At 37.9% G+C, this 21,693-nt stretch overlaps 2 protein-coding genes across 2 annotated transcripts; one reads left to right on the top strand and one right to left on the bottom strand.

The window, feature by feature from the left end:
* The first annotated feature begins 5,672 nt into the window (after window positions 1-5,672).
* Window positions 5,673-7,355, top strand: LOC113462868 (heavy metal-associated isoprenylated plant protein 21-like). The gene is made up of 3 exons (XM_039131741.1): window positions 5,673-5,812; window positions 5,982-6,057; window positions 6,745-7,355. The coding sequence occupies exons 1-3, from the start codon at window positions 5,726-5,728 to the stop codon at window positions 7,035-7,037; spliced, it is 456 nt and encodes a 151-aa protein (XP_038987669.1). The 5' UTR covers window positions 5,673-5,725; the 3' UTR covers window positions 7,038-7,355.
* Window positions 7,356-12,641: 5,286 nt separating this feature from the next.
* Window positions 12,642-17,279, bottom strand: LOC103709312 (beta-glucosidase 1-like). Its single transcript, XM_008794603.4, has 11 exons — window positions 16,781-17,279; window positions 16,541-16,599; window positions 16,261-16,336; window positions 16,088-16,159; window positions 15,908-15,995; window positions 14,501-14,744; window positions 13,867-13,982; window positions 13,564-13,784; window positions 13,439-13,470; window positions 13,158-13,260; window positions 12,642-13,071 (listed from the first exon to the last, which is right to left on the bottom strand). Exons 1-11 carry the CDS (start codon window positions 17,031-17,033, stop codon window positions 12,797-12,799), a joined length of 1,539 nt encoding a protein of 512 aa, XP_008792825.2. The 5' UTR covers window positions 17,034-17,279; the 3' UTR covers window positions 12,642-12,796.
* Between the last annotated feature and the right edge of the window lie 4,414 nt (window positions 17,280-21,693).

The raw sequence follows: 21,693 nt of genomic DNA, 5'->3' as shown, positions 1-21,693 counted from the left end.
ATTCATGACCTGGATGAGAAAATCGCATATCAATAGTAAGGAGCGGGTTGAAATCTTCTCACTTCTACCTCTGCTTGGAAAAGAGGACTCCTAATGATATGGGCAAGCTGCTATCTCGAGTTAAAAAATATACTAAGGCCGAAGAGGCAATAGCAGCTCAAAGGGAAGAAAACTAAGACAGAAAGGGCAGAAAAGGATGTTGAGAAGAAAAAGAAGAACCGAGAAAGAGGCCCAAAAATGATAGGGATGGTTGCCAATGACAGAGGAGCCCACCACCAAGGTTTGAGAGGTATACTCATCTCAACATACCTAGAGCCCAATTTCAGATAGAAATAGAATGTCGGGAGTATTTGCAATGACTAAAGAAGATAAAGACACCTTCAGCTATTACGAATCCTAAAAAATATTATTATTTCGATAGGGAGCACAACCACAACATTAAAGAGTGCACTCAACTAAAGAACAAGACCGAGGCTCTAATTCACCAAGGATATCTTGGTTGGTACATATAAAAATGACATCAAGAAGAAGGAGCATGGTGGGACAAACTTACCTAAAAAGCTAGAACACCGCTGGCCCATAGTGGGGGTCATTAATATCATCTCAAGCAGACCTGCAACAAGAGGGTCGAGTTTGTTGGCATGGAAAACTTACGCTTGAGCAGCCAGATCAGGAGATTCAACCCTGAAGAGACCAAAATCTAAGGAAGTCATATCTTCCTTTGATGTTGACTTGGGGGAGGTGCAAACCCCCCATGATGATGCAGTTGTAGTCTCTCTTATAGTAGCAAATTATGTTGTAAGAAGAGTTTTGTAGATAATGAAAGCACTGCATATATCTTGTTCTATGAGGCATTTTAAAAAATAAATTTGCCAGTCGATTGGCTAAGGAGAGTTGACTCGCTTTTGATCGGTTTTTACGAAGACCCTATATCGGTGGAGAGAGTAATCACCTTTTTAGTCACAACCGACCAAGAACCTCGATAGGCGACCATCATCCTAGACTTTCTAGTCCAACAGGTTTCCTCAGCATACAACGCAATCCTTGGTCAATCCAAATTAAACAAAATACAAGTTGTGGTATCCACTTACCACCTGATGATAAGATTCTCCATCAAGGGCGACTAAGTGGTGGCTCGGCAATGCCACATGGCCACCCTCAGAAAAAAATATCAAACCCTTAGAAATATTGCCCATTCAAGGTCTCGATGTCCGACATGAACAAAAGGAACAACGTGGGGAACCAGCTGAGGAACTCATCTCCATCCTACTTTTCGATGAGGGAGATAGCCAAGTAATCCATATCGGCTCATTGCATGATAAGAAAATGAAGAACCGACTTATCCAATTCTTCTACTCCAGCGCCGATGTGTTCGCTCGGTCAGCCATTAATATGCTAGGTATAGATCTTTTTGTTATGATACACAGGTTGAATGTAGACCTCAAGCATTGGCCAATATGGTAAAAAAGAGAAGCTTCGCCCCTGAGCGACAACAAGCCATCAACAAAGAGGTCAATAAGCTCCTGAAGGTCGAGATCATCAATGAAACGACTAATCTAAAATGGATAGCCAACATGGTGCTCATCAAAAAGGCCAACAGATGGAATATCTACATCGATTTCATCGATCTTAACAAAGCTGGCACAAAAAATAGCTATCTACTTTCGAGGATCAACCAACTTGTTGATGCTTCCTTGTGTCACTAGCTTCTTAATTTTATGAATGCATTCTTAGGATACAATCAGATCAGGATATACCCCAAGGATGAGCAGAAAATGGCGTTCATCATTGACAAAGGGTTATATTGTTTTTGGATGATACCATTTAGATTGAAGAACACCAGAGCTATATATCAACGGCTGGTTAATTGAGTCTTTAGGGATTAGATCGGCTGGAACATAGACATATACATGGACGACATGCTTGTGAAGAGCCATCAGGCTAAACATCATGTCACCAATCTATATGGAGCCTTCCATACTTTAAGGAAATGCAGTATGAAGCTCCATCTAAGCAAATATGCATTCAAAGTCACCTCGAGGACGTTTTTGGGTTTCATAGTAACCCAACGAGGAATTAAAGCCAACCTAGAGAAGATCCGAGCAGTGTTGGCAATGATTATTCCAAAGACAGTCAAAGAAGCCCTGCGGCCTACTGATCGGATAATTGCTTTAAGCCTATTTGTGTCTAGGTCGGTAGAAAGGTGTCTCCCCCTTTTCAGGATCCTACAAAATGCCAGAAAGTTTGAATGGACCAAAGAATGCCAATTCAATCAGCTAAAGCAATACCTCAGGTCTTCGCCACTCCTCACTAAACCTGAGGTCAGAGAGAATCTGTATCTCTACATAGTCGTCTTTTTCTTAGCAATTTGCTCGATTCTTGTTAGGGAAGACCATGAAAATCAAAGGTTTGTCTACTATATGAGCAAGCTACTTCGGGATACCGAAGCAAGGTACCCAAGAATAGAGAAAATGGCATATACCTTGATTATTTCAGCTCGAAGATTATGACTGCACTTTCAAGCTCATACCATCATAGTGATGGTTGGTCAACTGTTGAAGTAGGTACATATACTTTTGGCCGCTTGGTCAAGTAGATCGTTGAGCTAGGAGAGTTCGATACAAATTATTGGCCCAAAGCTGCCATTAAAGCACAGATACTTGCTGACTTCCTTATTGAGTGTACTTTGCTGAAGAAAGCTGAGTATGAAGACCAAACAGAAGCCAAAGCCGAGTCTAAGCAACACAAATCAGGGGTACGACTTTTTTGGACACTCTATGTTGATGGGTTCTCCAATATAGAAGGATGCAGAGCTGAGCAGATCCTCGCCAACCTTGAGGATGTCATGGCCGAGCATGCCCTGAGGTTTAACTTCAAGACCTCCAACAATGAAGCGGATCCATGGTAGTGATCATCGGATGGAGGTTAGCCTAAGCTATTGGGGTAAACCAAATCAAGACCTCCAATGATTCCTAACTGGTCATTAACCAAGTTCGAGAAGAGTCTAAAACCCGAGATCCTATAATGTTGAAGTAGCTGCAGAAGGTGAAGGAGATCTCCTCTCCTATCGATAAATTTGACATTCAACAGGCTCATTGACTGCCTTGTTTGATGGGCGCCCATCTCTTGATGGCTGCCATCTACAGTTGCACTACACTCTGTGGTGTGGCATGCACACGCAAAGGATCCATGCTCCATATCAGTCTGATCAAATGCCTTCTTAAATTTGAAAAGCTACGGTTGCGGGCAACGTGTATCTATTGAATGAGAATATGAACGCTTTGTCCTCCCTCGTTTCCAGCTCTCTTTCTAACAAATCCAATTGGAGGAACAACAAAAACATACTAGACGTAGCTCGGTTTGCCGTTCTTGTAAACTGGGGTCTTCTTTGCACCTTTCTTTTTTCTTCCCCTTTTGTCCCCTTTGAAGTTTAATGGCCAGGAGACTCCACCCAAATTAAAAGAAGAAACAAAAAATATGGAAGGACAAAAGCAATAAAAAGAGTACAATTTAGTTTCGACCGTTGATTACATTGTGGCATCACTATAAAAAAACTATAGAAATTAACCTTATATTCAATAGACACTAAACCTAATCAAAGTCTGCAGCCTGATCAACTCCAAACTTGACTCAGCCGAATTTATGCAGTGATGATCTCTGCCAACGCACACACTGGGTCACAATTGCAGTCAGTGTTGATGCCATATCTATTTATATCCAAAACTCATCCGAGGTTATCTGGATCCAGAATTTCTGCCAAAGTAGATTCCTTTTATTATTCACCAAGTTGGTTTAGCAGGACTCCAATCTGCACACATGGTGTTGCTAGTGCAAGAGACCATTACTAAAGTTTTGAAGGCATAAGCATCAACATTCTTTGTCCTAAGTATCAGATATTTGGTTTGGAACTATTTAACTTCTTTTTGCCGCATCTGTTCCTCTTCTCCTCTGACAATGTAACTCATCTCTGCCCCCATCTCTGTTGTAAATACGATTAATCTTCAATAAAAACCGGGTGGCTCCTTTTGCCTCTCTTTTACATCAAAAAAAGTTTTGAAGGTATGGATGCTTCTCCTGGGGTCAATAGAATGATGTACTAAATGTGTTTTAAAAGAAACTAAAAGAAAAAAAAAATCTAGATTTTCAGGAACTTGTAGATCAGTGGCCTCCTGTTGTTAAATGCGAAGCCATATATATCATAAAACCCGAAGAATGAAGGGACAATAGATCAATTAGATTTATAGCTGTGGGAAGTCATGCTCATGGATTTGGTAGGAATCAACTCCAAACAAATGCAGCCAATGACCACCACACCCTGAGACTTCTAATTCATACGGAGAAGCAAACCGAGGAAACAGAGGAAGAAAAAGAACAGTTTGATGATTACACAATTAGAGGCAAAGGGAGATGTGGGATTTTATACATCTTTAGGTACGAGAGGACAATTTGTACCTCCTCTCAGTTTTAGAAGACGTAACTATTTTCTTTGTGAATTGTCCATTAGAGATATAATTCAATTAAATTTTAAAAAGATCCAGAATTTTTTTTTAAAAAAAACACTGATAAAATTACCTTAGTCTGATTTTATCTAATATCCTCTCAAATAAATTCTGATTTACATGATAGTTTCCACAAACAATTTATACCACTCACCATGAATCTGTGATGGATCTTAACTGCAACCCACATATTATTCTGCCTAGTGTGCACCAACAACAATTATATGCACGACACCTTCACACATGTATGTATGAATGAAAACAATTTGAATGGCATGAAACAATGTGCAAGAAAAATTAGAAAGAAAAAAAGATCTATACAGTCAAAGGTCCATGATAGTGGAAAAATCTATGATGGAGATGTGTCCCCAAACATTTGTATTATAATAGTAGAGATTATTCAGTGCATGACAACACACCAAAAGATTGTCCTGTTTTTAAACAAAGGAGGAAGCTATTATCATAAGCTGAAGGTTTGTTCTACTAGCTAGGGAAGAACCATGAGTTGAGTTTTATAGGTGGACTTGATTTGTAGCATCCAAAAGGAGAGCAAGGAAAAATATTAGCCAAAATAGAATAATGAGATGATAAGTTCTAACTTCTCAATTTCATCAAGTGTTCAAGATATTTGAAAAATAATCACTGTTTGAGCAGTTGAAGACCAATCAGCCTTTGGAAAGAAAATGTTTAGCTGCAAAGGGGGACCATGCTTGCTTGGTGGCACCCATTAGAAGAACAAACTATGGTGCCAACAAAGAGATCATGGCAACCTCCGCAAGCCCAGCTGTAGAAATTTCCCATCACATGTGGCTTCCATCATGGTGCCAAGAACCAATTACATCAGGCACCGAAAGCGCCATGCCACCAGTTTTCGACAGTAGGGTTTGTATAAGTGATGGAAACCATTACCAGAATTAATGGTATGAAGGATGGCTTTGGGCTTTTATGTATGTATAACGACAGTCGATCGATCTTACGCCACATGGCTTTGATCGAGACTTCACAGGATTTTTCTTATGGTGGATGCACACCGGTCACTCTTATATAGTTAAATTAATTCAGATTTACTAGAGGAAATTATTAATAATTAGCAGGCAATAGGAGCTGCTAGAAGATAATAATTCAGCATCCTACTCATATAAATACACTAGTTCTCCTTCCATTTTCCTCAACCTCTCTGTCTCTCTCGCTCTCTCTCTCTCTCGAGTGTGTGTGTGTGAGGCAAAATGGGTGCACTTGACTACCTGTCCAACTTTTGCAGTGTTGCAGACACAAGAAGAGCATTGAAAAGGAAAAAAAGAAAGCCACTGCAGGTGAGAAGAGCATCATCAGGACCATAAACAACCGTTTGTATTGCTTTCTCTCTTTTTTCTTGTAGAGCATAAGAACTTGAGAAGAGAAATGGAGTTTTCTTTTTCCCCTGCATAACATATTTCGACAAGAATCTAAAGAGTTTTATCTGGTTTGTTTGGGGTCAATCAGACTGTGGACATCAAGGTGAAGATGGACTGTGATGGTTGTGAAAGGAGAGTGAAGCATGCTGTTAGCTCATTAAAAGGTGACAAATCTCTCTTTCTCTATTTCATATTGTTCTTAAATAATGTTTGAGTGAGTCAGATTGGAGAACAGAGTCGTGTGACTAATATAATATAGATGAAATTTAATGGTTTCTTCAAGTTAACAGAAAGGTATCTAAACTTAATTGACGGGCACTACTTATAATCTTTAAATTTAAAGAATAAACTCAGTAAGGTGGTGAAATTCCCCTGTTAGCAACACTGACAGGGAAGAGAGAGAGAGAGAGAGAGAGAGAGAGAGAGAGAGTATGAAACAAATTTATAAGAAGAGGTCGATTATTTATTCCTCACCAAGCCTATCCTTATGGTTATACATCAACAGAAACTACGCAATGTTTCATGGAACTCAATATAAAAGCCTGAATAGGTCACCAGTTTGAGTTTCTTATTTTCTTGTGTCTCAGTAAGTACTTTTTTGTTATGCTCTTTTCTGTAAGTAGAATACTAGAAACTGAGAAGAAGAATAGGAAGAAGAAGAAGAGGAGGTCGGATGGCCTAATTAAAGCACTAGATGAAGTCTGTCTTTAAAAAAATAGAGAACAGAGGAAGAAAGATATGTTTCTCTTAGGAGATAATTCCAGATGCTAGATAAAATTGCCCTTATATCCGGTAAAGAAGGGATATAATTTCTGATTTCGACATGAAACTGAACTGGGCATTGTCTTTAGGTGTGACATCAGTGAACGTGAGCCGAAAGCAAAGCAGGGTGACGGTCACCGGCCACATCGAACCGAACAAGGTCCTGAAGAAGGTGAAGAGCACAGGAAAGGTGGCAGAGTTCTGGCCCTACGTCCCTTACAACTTGGTTGCTTACCCTTACGTTGCCGGGGCCTACGACAAGAAGGCACCTTCCGGCTTTGTACGCAATGTGGCCCAGGCAGTGCCTAACCCTCATGCACCCGAAGAGAAATACATGGCATTCTTCAGTGACGAGAACCCAAATGCATGCTCCATCATGTGAAAGAGCTCAGTGAACTTGGTAAGGGGTTGATGGGGAGAATTAATGCTACACAGGATGATACGGTTTTGTTACAGGGAAGAAGAAGCTCTTGTCAATAGGTTTTGGAGTGTTTTTGATAAATCTAGTCAGTCTGTTACTTCCTTTCAGATGCAGCAGGGATAGCTTTTGCTTTCATTACTTTGGAGTTAGGTACGAGTGTGGTGTTGAGTTTCTGCATTTCTTTTTCATTTTGTAATCGATCATGTAACGTTTTGAGGGTGTTTTATGTATATTAGCATAACTTATGAAAAAGTGGAGGCTCTGATCTTGAATGTTTAATTTGAATGTTGTTTGGCATATTAAGGAAAAATAACATATCTAATAAGAATTAAGGAGAGAACTGATTATTAATTGATTATTCTGGTCATAATATAGTTCTCTAATGGATATTTATTTGGAATGCAGAGCTTTTTGTTGATTAGTATGCCATTAGATTGCTCATCGTATAGTTTGCTCAAGTTTACAATTATATAATACTGATCACTATCAGCTTACCTATATCCAAAGGAAATTAGAGGGACTCAGAGAGTATATTTGGTAGCTAAGTGCCACGTGGGCAACTAGGAAAAGCTTCCAAACAAATACTTACTAATTCTCATTGCTAAAGAGGAGTAGGTGACTGATCTGGAAACAATAATTCATCCGAGAACCACACTTCTCACTTAAAAATAATAAGGTCGCACCTCCTTTCACCGCCCATACAAAGGATTTTGCCTTAAAAATGAAGTGAAAACAACAGCTTACTGCTTTGCTGCTACGAAAAGAGGAACCACAACTTAAAGCTTAAATCATTAGGGTAAATAGAAATACTCATCATCCTTGCGTATGTCCTATGCACTCTAGCTTTTAACTCCACTTTAAGATTGGAAAAGGAAAGAAAAGATTCAACTTACAACATATTTACCCCAGTTTTTAGGTTACTACAAAATTAGGATGTGTACAAAATTTAACTAGGTAATACTGATACAAACTATATAAGCACTAATGGTAATTGAAATACTACAGAGAGATTACTAAGAAATCCAAGAGAAAATCATACTCTCGTTTTACTTAACATCAATTGTTCAACTATATTAATGAAAAGAAAGTAAAGGAGATAAAAATATGTTTTTTGTGTTTGCAAATCAAAAATAGAAGAAACAAAAATGTTTTGTGGTCCATCCAACAATAACCTGTTGGTGCCGCTGCAAATCATGAAAGATCGGCCAAACAAAGAAGAGAATTAGGGCCAAGGGTCCACACCATCAATAAACTATAAGCTTATAGGGCAACAATGAGCCGAACTTTGTTGACAAGGAGATTAAGCTATAAAAAAGTACTACTTATTTGCTGCCTCTCCAGCATTGTTTGTTTGCGAGGACAGCCATGTTGCGCCACTTTGAATGATGTTAATCTTTGGTAAAGCAAAACAAGTTTGATTGAAAAACATTATCATATCAAGTTGGGTAATGAGTATGGACGGTGGTCGCGATCCTGGATTAAGGCAATAATTCAAGGGCTTATTAAATTAATTACCAGACGAAAGCTCTATCTTTAAGTAAAGCTCAATGATTTAGTAAATCTGATAACTTTAGGATTGTAAACCGACCCGTCATTGATTAGGTTCCCTTAGGTGCAAAAAGAAATTATTGTGCATACATCAACAAAGGGATTTATGCCACCATGAGAGCTTGCTGGCATAATTGCAGAGGCAGTGGAGGGCAAATATTATAATATAGTAGTTATCAAGACAAAGAAGTTAGCTTTATTTCAGGATATATATCCAAGTTTGAAGGATTCTCTCTCTCTGTGTATATGTTTGTATATGCAAATGGTTTGAACTCGGAAAAACTAGGGAATACAAGCATAAAGGTCAACTAATTCGCAGGCAGACGCTACCCGACCAGGAATAAAAAAGGGGGCAGGCTCTATGCCTCTATGGTACTTTAAATGGGCTATGTCATGATTGATGTAGTTGGTTTCATAATCCTTGTAAGTTTATATTGGACGACAAAAATTTAGAAAGCATGATTGGAGTAATGCAGGCAGGTTTAAAGACTAGTAAACAAACAGATTAGGGAATTTTCAAAATGATTCATTACAGAAAGTCATTGTCTTTAATAAGACTAGGAGCATTTGAGAAGTGCAAGTAATATCAACTTCAAATGAATATAATTATATGGGGCGAGCACTGAGAAAAAAATATGGAGCGGGCTTCTTATTTTGCCACATTTCTCTTAGTACCATCTAAAAGTCCATGACTTCTCTTACTAATAGAGTTGTTAGTCCCGTGATTAAAAAAATCAAAAAAAAGAAAGGAAGTCGCACGTGGTATCTTTTTTTCTTCCTCATTTCCAAAACATGCTTTTTATCGGTACATACTTCATGGCTAGGTAATACACATCGAACAAATTAGTCATATAGAAAGCCTACATATATATTTAGGTAAATTGATATGTAATTTATAGAATATGGTATTCACTAGTGCACAATACACAATCAGATGATGCATACTTAACAAATTAGTCATCTAGGAACCTAATACACAACTCCAAGCAAATCGATACAATAGTTTTCAAAATATTATATTTGCCAATACATATTACATGGCCGGATAATACACACTCATCAACTTTCTAATACATACTATAAGCTTTTTTGATACATATTCAGCAACAATCAAATATATGCATCTAGATAAATCAATACACAGTTTCTAAAACATGCTTTTGGCCCGTATGCACTATATAGCTAAGCGATATATTCCAAGTAAAGTTAGTTATTGAGCAAGCTAATACACACCTCTAGATAAATTGATATATAGTTTTCAGAATATGGTATTCATTAATACCAGTATGCACTTTTGTAATTTTGTCTAATATAAGAAATTATATATATATCATTCCTTAGATTTTATAAACTCTTAGGTGTAAAGATTCTGAAAAAGAGAGAGATTGGAGGAGAGAAAGGAACTAAAGAAAAGAAGGAAAACCTTACAGATGGGAGAGATGACCTAATACGAAAGAGAATAAATGAAGAGGCTTGACGAGAAAAAGAAATGATGCATATGCAATTTTTTTTTTTTATATAGGAATAATGAACTTCACTAGTATGGAGAGTTTTTTCCTATTTTACTTTTGGATTTCCTCTTTAAAATAGATGCCAGAGAAAACGTAGCAAAATAGGAATCTCGTCCTATATGATATTCTATAGTGTCTGCCTCATATAATTTTTGTTCACTTCAAACAACCAAGGGTCCAATTTAGTGTAAATCTTGTTAGTTAAGAAATTAATTATACAACTGGAACAAGATATCTTCAAATGATTGTGAGGAACAGTGTCCCTTTCTGAGTGCCAGATGAGAGCAATGACACGGAGAAAACAAATTATTGTAACTAAGACACTGGGCCAGCTACCTTAGGCTTTGAATTGAAGCCTACTGATAGCATGAATTATTTAAGTCCTTCCGTATGACAAACATTTTCCAGATCATTCTAACCCCCTCCACAAGCATAGAGTAAATTAACAAAATAAACACCTGGAGCTTAGCTGACCTTCTATTAGGTTTGCCTCTTTTTCAGAAGCTCACTCAACATCCCACAGATATTTGTAGAAGGCTGTGGATTGGGGTGCAAGACAGGTTTTTGCATCATTATGCACCATCGTCCATGAAGTATGGAAGAAGAAACGCCGGGTGATGCATTTTGATTTGACTGCACTTGAAGCAATGCGGCTAACTACGCTGTGGCCGAAGCTTTGCACTGTCATAACCTAGGACCTCACTCAAAAAGATTCGCAAGATCTATCCAGCAAATAACCGATGTGAGACTAAACACACACCCGCATGGATCCTTGCATACTTCCTCCCTTCAAATCCAATCACATGATTGGCCCGTGGGCCATTTGTCACAACGTAAAACTCGATCCAAAATGGCTAGCTGGAATATATTATTTGGGTTCTTAATCCTATATAAGTACTCAAGATTTATCCAGCGAATAACTGACATGGAACTAAGCACACGCCCGCACGGGTCGTCATATGCACCCCTTCCAGTTATGAGTACTCATAATAGGCATTATAATGCCGTATTAGTATTTATAGAACATAATTTTACTCTATAAAATTGCAATTCATATGTAAACATATGATATTGCATAACAGAATATTCTTATAATAATATAAACATATAATGCAATAGTGCGTTAGTAATGTGAATTTTAGAATATTAATGTTCCTTATTTTAAGCATGCATTTTTTACATAAATTTTCACCGGTAGGTTGCCGAAATGGGGGAAGAAAAGGCAATGAAAGAGAGAGGTCTGGAAGAAGAGCTGAGAACTTGAAGGTATATTATGTGGTCCCTTTCCCATCTGGTGAGTAGTTTTGAGAGGGGATGGAATGCCTCGCTTTTGAGAAACTGGCCAGTTTTGCCTACGCTCCGGCAGACCAAAGTCACAGTCCACAAAGTTCCAGCCTAGTTTCTCCTTTTTAGACTACTACTTCTCCAATGGCTTTGAGTGAGGGCCCAAAGAATTGTCCAATGGACTACACTCTGTCAGATCCATCATTGAAGAGAGAGCTCAGCTCTATCCAGTGTAACACAAACTTCTAGTGAAAAATTCTGTTCATCAGACTGGTAAAAAATGTTTCATCAACATGAACATATAAAAGAGAACTATATGCAAACCACTGACATTCCAACATAATTGTTATTTTAGTATTGAGTTATAGATATATCGAAAAGATCTTATGCTGAAGGTGGCATCACTGTGGATGGCCCTGCAGACCTATTATCGCAGTCATCAAGGAAAAAAAAGAGGGGGAATCCTCACTAGGCACAAAAGCTTAGTGATCATTAGTGAGCACAAACATTCTGGAAGCCTAACGAACATGTGAATTGATTAATATGTATGAACAAATACATGTAAATTTGGGAAATTGAATTAGGAGAGAGCGTAACATTTGATCAAGGACAATACAAATACTAGCGCAACTGAAGAGTTGAACCCTTTTTTTTGCAAGTTAGCAGGGTCGCTGCTTGGATATGAATCAGGTCATGCTCAACCTGGGTTAAAAAACTTTATCCAACCTATCTATTGATGATTGGATTACAAAGAACAAACCCTAGTATCCAACCTATTTATTGTACATGGTCTACCTGGGGCATAATTTGTCACTCATCTCTCAAAACTAACCAAGAAGAGGGAGTCCATGGTTTGGCTTATGCCAGCTTCACTTTCTTTTTATTTTAAGGAGACTATAAAAATTTTAGGATTTCTTTTTAATTTATTTCTAGCCATGAATTGCGCGTGCAAGTGATCAGTGATTCCACATATAGATCCAGAGTGGAAGATTAGAATCATCTATTCTCCATACGACGTCATAGCCAAAACCTTATAAAATACTAAGAAATGAAAATGTGTTGAAGCTTGCTTATTAATTTGTCATTCCATCCATCTTTTGAGTTTTTTTCAGATTATATACTGTTATCTCTCAAATGGTGTTATTGTTTTTTCTTTCTATATTATTAAACTTGGTTCCTATAATCTTTCTTGAGCATCCAAGAACTTCAACAATTAGCATACTTCAAATGCAAGAGTCTCTTGTGCATATACCAAAATTCTAACCATCTCCTTTATTACCACAAGAAGCTCAACTTGAACAATCAGACTTGTTACTTCAGCCAACACAATGATACAACAAAAAGGCAGCAAGTAGACAATAAACATGACCGAAGCCACTACTTTTTCCTCCGAAGCATCTCTCCGAACCAATATGCTGACATCTTAGGGTACCGCTTTAGGGTTCTATAGTCAACATAGACCACCCCAAATCTTGATGTGTAACCTAATTTCCATTCGAAGTTATCAAGCAAAGACCAAGCAAAGTAACCGATCACGTTTGCACCATCATCAATTGCCCTCTTGAGCTCAGTTATATAAGACTTGTAGTAATTGATTCTTGTTGTATCATGCAAACCTTTTGGTAAAGTGATGTTACCAGGATCATCCATTCCTGTCATCATAGCAAACCAAGTGAGGGGGAAATTTTTTTAATAAAAGAAGAAGAAGAAGAAGAGAAATGGTTTGTGTATTTGATACCATTTTCAGATAGGATCACAGTTGGGTTGCCATACTGTTCCTTAACATAGCTCACTGCTTTGTACATCCCCCATGGGACAATGTACAGCCAATCAGAATGTGCCTGCAAATTTTGTTCCAGTTTTTTCCATTCAACACTGCCAGCTTATCTTGTTTAAGCAAATAAATGAGTTATAATTATTGAGTTTATAATTTTGGGAATACAAGATATAGAACTTTTAAAACTATTATAATATCATCAATCAAGAATTAACGTCAAAGACACAGAAAAATTGTATTACCCGCGGTCCAATAGGTACACCGTTGCGCTCATCTGCAAAATTGAGGAGAAACCACAAGAGAGTTAATTAGAAGTAATAAAATGTTAGGCACGGTTTTAGCATCCTGCAGGGAGTTGAGGACTCACAAGCAAATCCACAATTCCAATCATTCGCATAACGAGTGGGCTTTTGTGGTGCAGGAAGAAGCGGATGATACATGTAGTAAGTAGTATATTGGTTGATTCCCACATAATCTATAGACCCTTTCACCATCTTAATCTCTTCCACTGTGAATTTTGGAAGCCTCTCTTTAACTATCTCCTGCATTGTCTTTGGGTACTCACCATAGACAATAGGGTGAAGAAACCTGCAAAGTAGGATAGAGGAAGATCAAACATTTGTTAGTGTAATGAATGTTTCTCATTCCTTCACAATGTTTTGATAATTACCATCCCAAATGGAAATCCCTTGCTCTTTGAGCTGCTGCTTGGTCAGCTTTCGAAATGGTCAGAGGTTCATACCAAACAAAATCCAGGAGAATTCCAATCCTGCCTTTCTGTGTAGCCTGTCATGCATGATTTTATTGGCAATCATTAATTGCTGCATAAGATGTTCATAACAAAAAGCATCCAAGAGAATCCAATTCTTATTTCCAGTTTAGCCTGTCAAGTATTATTATCTGGGAGCACCTATAATTTTTGTTTCACCACTACAAATTTGCCTTAAGAGTCTTCTGAAACTAATGATTTGAATTATATCCTCCCAAGAATCATCCTGCTTGAAAACCTTAATATATAGGCTTCCAGTCAACGATCATCGGCAATGATCATTTAAAACAACTAATTTTGTCCCACTTCTTCTTTATCAGCATATCAATCAAAAGTGCTCACTCAAATTAATTGTTATGATTAATAGCAGTGTTCACATGACTTTTGGTGTGGAGCTGTAGGAGGGCAGAATGTTAAAAGCCCACACCATTACTTGTAAAGAAGCAATCCATTCACTATTTTCAGGATAGTCTAAGCATAGGAATTCAAGCTGTTTTTTTTTTTTTTTTTTTGGGCTAAGACAGGTAATTCATACCTGATACTTCTCCCGGTACCTCTTAACAGCAGCAGCATGAGATAAGATGAGATTATGGGCAACAATATAAGGCTCAGTAGCAGAGTTCCCACCGGCTGAACAGTTTGTACACCTTCCTGGGGCAAATTTACCCTCATCATATCCAAGAGCTGCCACCACCCTTGGCTCATTGAAAGTGAACCAATTTTTCACTCTATCACCAAATGTCTTGAAACAAAAGTCAGCAAAATCTGCGTATGCCTCCCTGCATGTCATGAATCAAAGATCTAGCTCTAAACCATTTGACTCTTTTCTTCAGAAATAATGGAAAGAATGGAGATTTTGCTATTCTGGTTTCATTAATCTTATGGACTAGGGAAACCAGAGGTGTGCCCTGGTGTGTCTGGTCTCCTTTACTACTAAGAAAATCATATATTTTGTAGAATACATTTGATTGCACAAACAGTGAATTTATGTGTGAAAAACAAAGTAAACATAGCTTTTCATTTTTTCTAATATACACAAAAAAGAAAGTGGAAGAATATATCAGCACGTCGATAGATCCTATGCATGCACATGTTTGGATGTTGTCTGAAAAAGAACTGAGAGGTTTTTGTCACTTAAAGATCATCCAATCCTTTAAAGTTGTGTGGTCTTCAAAAAGAAGGCTTCACAGTTGTGATAATTGCAGATCCATTTCAATTCAAAATTATAGACTAGAAATGTCCTCGAGCGAAGCCACAGGGGCCAAACTAATTTAAACTTTGATTCCGGCCAAACTAACTTTCAAGAACTGTAAAGTTTTTGGGCAACCCTTGCCGGAGCCGAGCCCACCTCAAACACTTGAAATTATTTATCCAGCATGAAAAAAATTACGTAAATGCTTATATTGATGCTTCTTTTCCTCTCTACATATACACCAAGGAAAAAATTATTAGAAAAAAAAGTGCAGATTAAGATAATATTAGATCATAAATTTGTTCTTTTTTCTTCTTTAACAAACTTTTGAGTACATACCCTCTTCTCATGCCAACTACATTCTTTGTTTTTCTAAAAAGTAATGAAGTATTGATATTAGGTTGGAATTTTCTTTTGTTTTGTTATAAGAGCAGTTGTTATGAAAATCTACAAGCATAGATTATTGAATACATGATTACATAACTAATAGTGAGAGTCCTATTTTTCGTGAGGAATAAATCTTGAGCAAGGAAGTCATAATAAAAAGAACAGCCATCAACATGGCAAAACACATTTAGTGAAGAACCAGAGACTATCATCTTTTCCTAGTGCTAGATTGGTTTCTTTCTTTTGAGGTTTTAGGTTTAGTCCTTGTATTTCTTTTGTTTTCTTTTCTTTTTGAAATGAATGAAAGGTTTTATCCTTTTTCTTCTCAAAAAAAGAAGTAGAGCTTAAAAATTATAAACTTACACAATTTTTGGGCTTAACAGACCATTGTACTGCACCTCAAGTGCTTCTGGGAGGTCATAGTGATAGAGATTTGCATACGGTGTAACACCTGACATAAAAAATACATATAAATTAGTAATTATGACGACCAATCCATGGACTTGATACAGAGATGGTTTCCATTTCGAAGATGCAGCATACCTTGTTTTAGCATGTAGTCTATAAGTCGATTGTAATACGCCACTCCCTTCCAATTTACCTTCCCCACTCCATCTACATTGATAGCAAAATAAGACAGAACAGCCGAGTAAATTCTGTAAACTTATAAGAACCCATTTACTCAGATAAATTCTTAGCATCAAAATCTTGGTTACTTGGAAATATCCGAGACCACGAGATCGAGAACCGATACCCATCGAAATTCATCTTCTTCATGATGTCCACATCCTCCTGCACCACCAATCCAATGTGTAATGCGAAACTTAGAGAGAGAAGTAGTGCAAGGATTCAGAAAACAAATTCCAGAACTGATAACTGAAACCCAGCCCAGCCAATTTCCACTCACTGAGTTAACTCAGTGAAAATGACTCGGTAACTGCTCCCCCTACTGGAACGAGTTCCCGAGTTAACTCCTTTTTTTTTTTTATTGCTTACCTTGTAGCGATGGTACTCGTCTACCGAAATGTCCGCAGTGGCATTATTTGCGATCTCCCCTGTTTCGAGTAAATAAATAAAAATAAATAGCATAAAAAAGAGAGAGTCGACTCAGTGAGCCAACAAGGGAAGCGATCAATAAATCCAGTTTCTTTAATAAAGAAACGGGAAAAAAGAAAGGAAAACTTGAAAGGGTACAGGGGATGGATGGATGGACGGACGGGTGGGGTTTATTTTTACCTGGGATCTTGACGAAGGCGTCCCAGATGCTGGGGCCGCGCCCGTCCTTGAGCGCCATGCCCTCCACCTGGTACGCCGACGCCGCCGTGCCAAAGACGAACCCGGCCGGGAAGGCCGCCCGGCCGAGCCCACCCGTGTCGAGACGGGCCCTCGACGGCGGGTTGGCGGCGCCTGCAGCCGCGGCCGCGGCGGCGGAGCACCCGACCACCGCGAGAATAAAGAGTAGGAGTAGGTGGCGGCCGAGGGAACTCATATCCAAAACCGAGAACGAGTGATGGGGAAAGGAAGGGGGATTAATTTGAGCAGGGCTGTGAGAGTGTGGCGGAGAATTTATAGAGCAAAGCGAGGTGTGATAGTTTGTCTGGATCGACTTTTTCTTCTGATGATGATAAGGGGGTGAAGATGTTTTCGGCGGACGATTACTACTTCCTGGTTTTATCTACTTCTGCGTGCAAGTCTCCGGGCGAACTGAAGGGTATCCGAGGAGGAGAGAAGAGAAGATCAGAAACAGAGCGAATCTCATGGGATTTATTGTCGGGTCCACAGTGAATCATTGAGTCATGTCGGTCGGTAATAAAATTGTATGGTAGTTTTTTAAATCTAGGCACATGGGAAGAAAGAACTGCCGCGTTTGTTACGCCGGTGACCATCCCGAGATGAAGATAATGTCGACGAAAACGATGACATCATCATATTTGACCCCAAATTATCTCAACTTTTTAAATCACCGTCTAATCCGATAATGAAATATCTATTTTTGAGATCAAAATTTAAAATCATCTAGATCTTGAACTGAAATTTAAGAATAAAAATATCCTTCAATCTAATAAAAAATTGGTACTTTTTATTTCTAAGAAAAAAACCAGCAGTTCTAAAATCTGAATTATTAGAAGATTATTTTTCTTTAGGGGGAAAAACGGAATTATTTTTGAAAGTTAGTATCTTTTCCTAGAAAAAATATTCATATGATCTAAAAACAAAAGAAAAAAAAAATTCAGAGTGTTCATATAATAAAAATTAATTCAAAAAATATATAAGCTAAGCTGGAAGCTTATCAAATTAATTCATGAGTTGCTAAACAAATTAAAGTAAATACATGATCACAACAAAAATTAATAATATCAAATAAATATAAAAGTCTCTTTCTCTGAAAGTGAAAATAGGGGGGAGGCCGGGGAGCCCTCTTGCCGGCTCTCATCTGTTATAATAATTTACAAATGTACAAGTATAATATATCAAAATATTATAAATAATTTTTTTATTATTTAAAAATAATGCTTAGAATTTAGTTGAGCTCGATCATACATCTAAAAGCTAGACCAAGTTTCTGAGTTAAAGTAACAGGCTTAAACTTGGATTCTAGATCAATGAAAGGTGAGCTGGATCGTTAAAGTTTTGAAGTAGTAGATCGGCCTTGGACAGATAGTCGTTGCTTTGTATGATTCAAAAATTAGTAAAAGATTACAGTTTTTGAGCTACCATTAATTGATAGGCGAATGGTATGGCTGACTGCATATTTTTTTTTATGATTTATCATTTTGAAGATTTTCTATGAAAGGATTTGGGCGGAGATTTTTTTTTTTTTCCGATCTTGTTAGTTTGCTGTTGTAAAAAAAAGAAAGAAAAAATCGGCGAAAATCATAGAAGAGGATCATCACATGGCACGGGTTCCAAAATCCAATCTTGCGCGTAATACCTTCAGGCCTGGATCTGGCACGGATGAGATGCGCTGCTTTTCTCGAGGAGCGGGACCGGTAATTTATTTGACGCACCAAGATCGACGACGTTCGGATTTCATCTATGGCGCCAAAGAATGATTCATTTTTTCGCAATGTGCACCGTTGGATCGCACAATACTAGCAACGAGATCTGTGCAGATAGATGGAGAAAAAAAGATTCCAAATTCTCTGAGATTTGTAGGCGATATGATCCAACGGTTGGTGACGCAAAAGATACAACGCGATCCCGTGGATCGCAAAGCCACCCTCAGAACGTCCAGTATATCCTGTACTCCAATTTTTTCCCCTTATAATATTGTGAAGGGTGAATTAATTATTGAGTGCTGATAATATCACGCGTTTGACGACAAAACGTCGAGCATCATCCCATCTGCTAATCTTTTGAACAGAGACTGGTCAAGCACTCCATAAAGCTTGGTCCCCAACTTGTTTGTGATTTTCTTGTGGCTATTTTGATCCCACGTGAAAGATATACATGCGTTTCTTTGGACTCAGCTTCTGATGTAGCAGAGTGTGCTCATATTAGAGCAGCATGACCTGCCGATATATATATATATATATATATATATATATATATATATATATATATATATATATATATATATATATATATATATATATATATATATATATATATATATATATATATATAAGTATACATGCAATCTCGAAGCCTATATAAAGCGAAAATCAACGGTGCATGATATGCTTCTAAAATTAAAATAGATCTAGATATTTATTATTATTATTATTATTATTATCATTATTTGTACAACGGCGGTTCACATCCTACTGACGATCAACAAAATTACAAAACAACAAAACAGATAAAAATCCGGCAGTCTGTCCCGCTCCATCCACACAAATCTGCCAGGATGATGGGCCACATAGAATGCAACTCAATCAGCTGCTCCATTTTCTTTTCTGTAAATTTATGTAGTTTGATAATCAACTAGTATCTATCGTGTACATTGCTTATATCTTATTTAAAACAAACAAATAAATAGATGGTTGTTGAGTCTATCTCTTTTTTGATTGTATTTCTCTCTTTTCTCCGGAGCTCCAAAAATATTTACTCGTTCATAATTGACCGAGTTGGGGTAGTTTCTATTTCTAGTAAAGAAATTTGAGTAATTTCCTTAAAACAACAATCATGACGAACACTGTTATATTGATAATATAAAGTTGACCGTAAAAGTATGACAATGAACTCAAAGCCACCCAAGACACTCCGATCTTTACCGATAATGTCTTCATAACGGCAATCTTGATGCAATATTTGAATGTAGGATTGGAATGATGCGAAATATTAAATCCATCACTTTTATTCATGGAATTTCTTTCTTTTCTTCCAAGGCTTCAAAAGCTATCCTCCTTGCATGGACATAATTTATTGGATCTTCTTCTTCTTTTTTTTCTTCAGGTAAAGGAGTTTGGGTAATTTCTTTACAACAACAATCTTGACGAACACTAGTGAAAATATCAAGTGGATTCCAACTAGCCACTGTGGTCACCGGCTGATTGACTAATAGTCAACAAGAAGAGCCTTGGGATGAACTAAGAGCCATTCGCTCTTTCTAGCATGTGGCTAATATCTTTAAAAAAGGAACGTTCTTAACATCTTAATGAATGACAACGGCAATATCAAGTGGACTCTAGCCTGACATTGTGGTCCACCTAACCTATAGAAATCAATGACAAGAGTCTTGGGACGAATTGAGAGCCATTCTTTATTGGCTGGTGGGCTTACAAGAAGATTTTGGTGTTTCTTGTTGACCATAGATGTATTCTACCAAAAATTTGTGTTCAGGCTAGGGCTGCAAATGGGTTTGATCGGGGTCACTCAGACCCGATCTGGTTGAAAATCAGGTCGGATCAAGTCGGGCCCATGCTTACAAATTTTGATCCGACGGGTTATTCAGGTCAGATCGGGTCTGTATTTATGTATTTTTATATTCAAAGTTCCACTATATAATAGTAAATAACATCAAGCAAAAAAAAGATCAGATCAGGTCCAGGTCCGAGTCAAGATTAGGTGGACCCGACCCGACCCGAAAAATAGAACGGGTCCAAATTTAGAATCCGGTTCGGCCCCACGGGTTCTAAAATTCGGTTAAGGTCGGGTCTTATGCGGGTCGAGTCGGATTGGGTCACGAGTCGACCCGACCCATTTGCAATGCTAGTTAAGGCAAGCCCAAGAGTCTAATGCACCATAGATGTCCTTCCAAATTGCTTTCAAGATCAAGTGAAGGAAGGCTACATGTAGGTACTTGTAGATGCTCAAGCAACTCAAATTTCGCATCGCCAGTCATCGGACGATTTGCCATAGCTAGCAAGCATTTCAAAATTTTAACAGCAATGTATGCAGAATTGCGAAATGTAACCACTCCCATTTGACATGGCATTCTTGGCACTCACTTCCCATTACATCTTAAATCAAATTGTTTAGAATCTAAACAGATGACATTGGCCACAACTCCAAATTCTCATTTGTGCTACAGAAGTTGCTGAACTTGACAACTCTTCAAAATGCCATCAAATGTCTGAAAACCTAGGAAACCTCGCAGTCATCCAGTGAATTTGATGTGCAGATAAATCTTGAGGACGCTATAAAACTGCCCGAGGGCATGAGGTTTGTTTGGAATTGGATTTCCCTTCTCTTTCTTGCATATTTTGTGAGGGGATCAAACCAAACTCAAAAGCAACTAGACCATCAACCAAGCCCAATTCGTGCTCTTTTACACTAATTTGTTTGGTGGGTCGTGTCGGTTTTAATCAGTTGTTATGAATCAAGTGTTTTTTTTGGTCAGATTGGGTCTTGTTGGGCTGCTAAAAATCGTGCTGGTTTAGATCCAGCTACCATGTAGGTGAAAATATTCTAACAGTAGCTTTTATAGCACACAGTACAATATATTTTATGTCAAAGTTCGAATAATGAACTGATGACATGTTTTAGGAACAACGCTTGTGGTTGATTGTGTGGGGTTAGAGTTGTATCTTCAGCAGGAACAAATGATTGATCTTCTTTCATGCCGACGACTGTCGGATCATGTTCTACGTATATCTCAAAGCATTCTAAACTATTTCATTCATCTATTTGTACAGATCCTGAAGCGATCATTGCACTTTCTAATGGTGCATTCGCATGAAGAAAAAATAATCCTTCTTTCATGT

This window comes from Phoenix dactylifera, chromosome 11, assembly GCF_009389715.1.
Source record: "Phoenix dactylifera cultivar Barhee BC4 chromosome 11, palm_55x_up_171113_PBpolish2nd_filt_p, whole genome shotgun sequence".
NCBI classification, from domain to species: Eukaryota; Viridiplantae; Streptophyta; class Magnoliopsida; order Arecales; family Arecaceae; genus Phoenix; species Phoenix dactylifera.
Note: the sequence above shows the minus strand (reverse complement) of the source record. Positions and strands in the feature narration are given on the sequence as shown.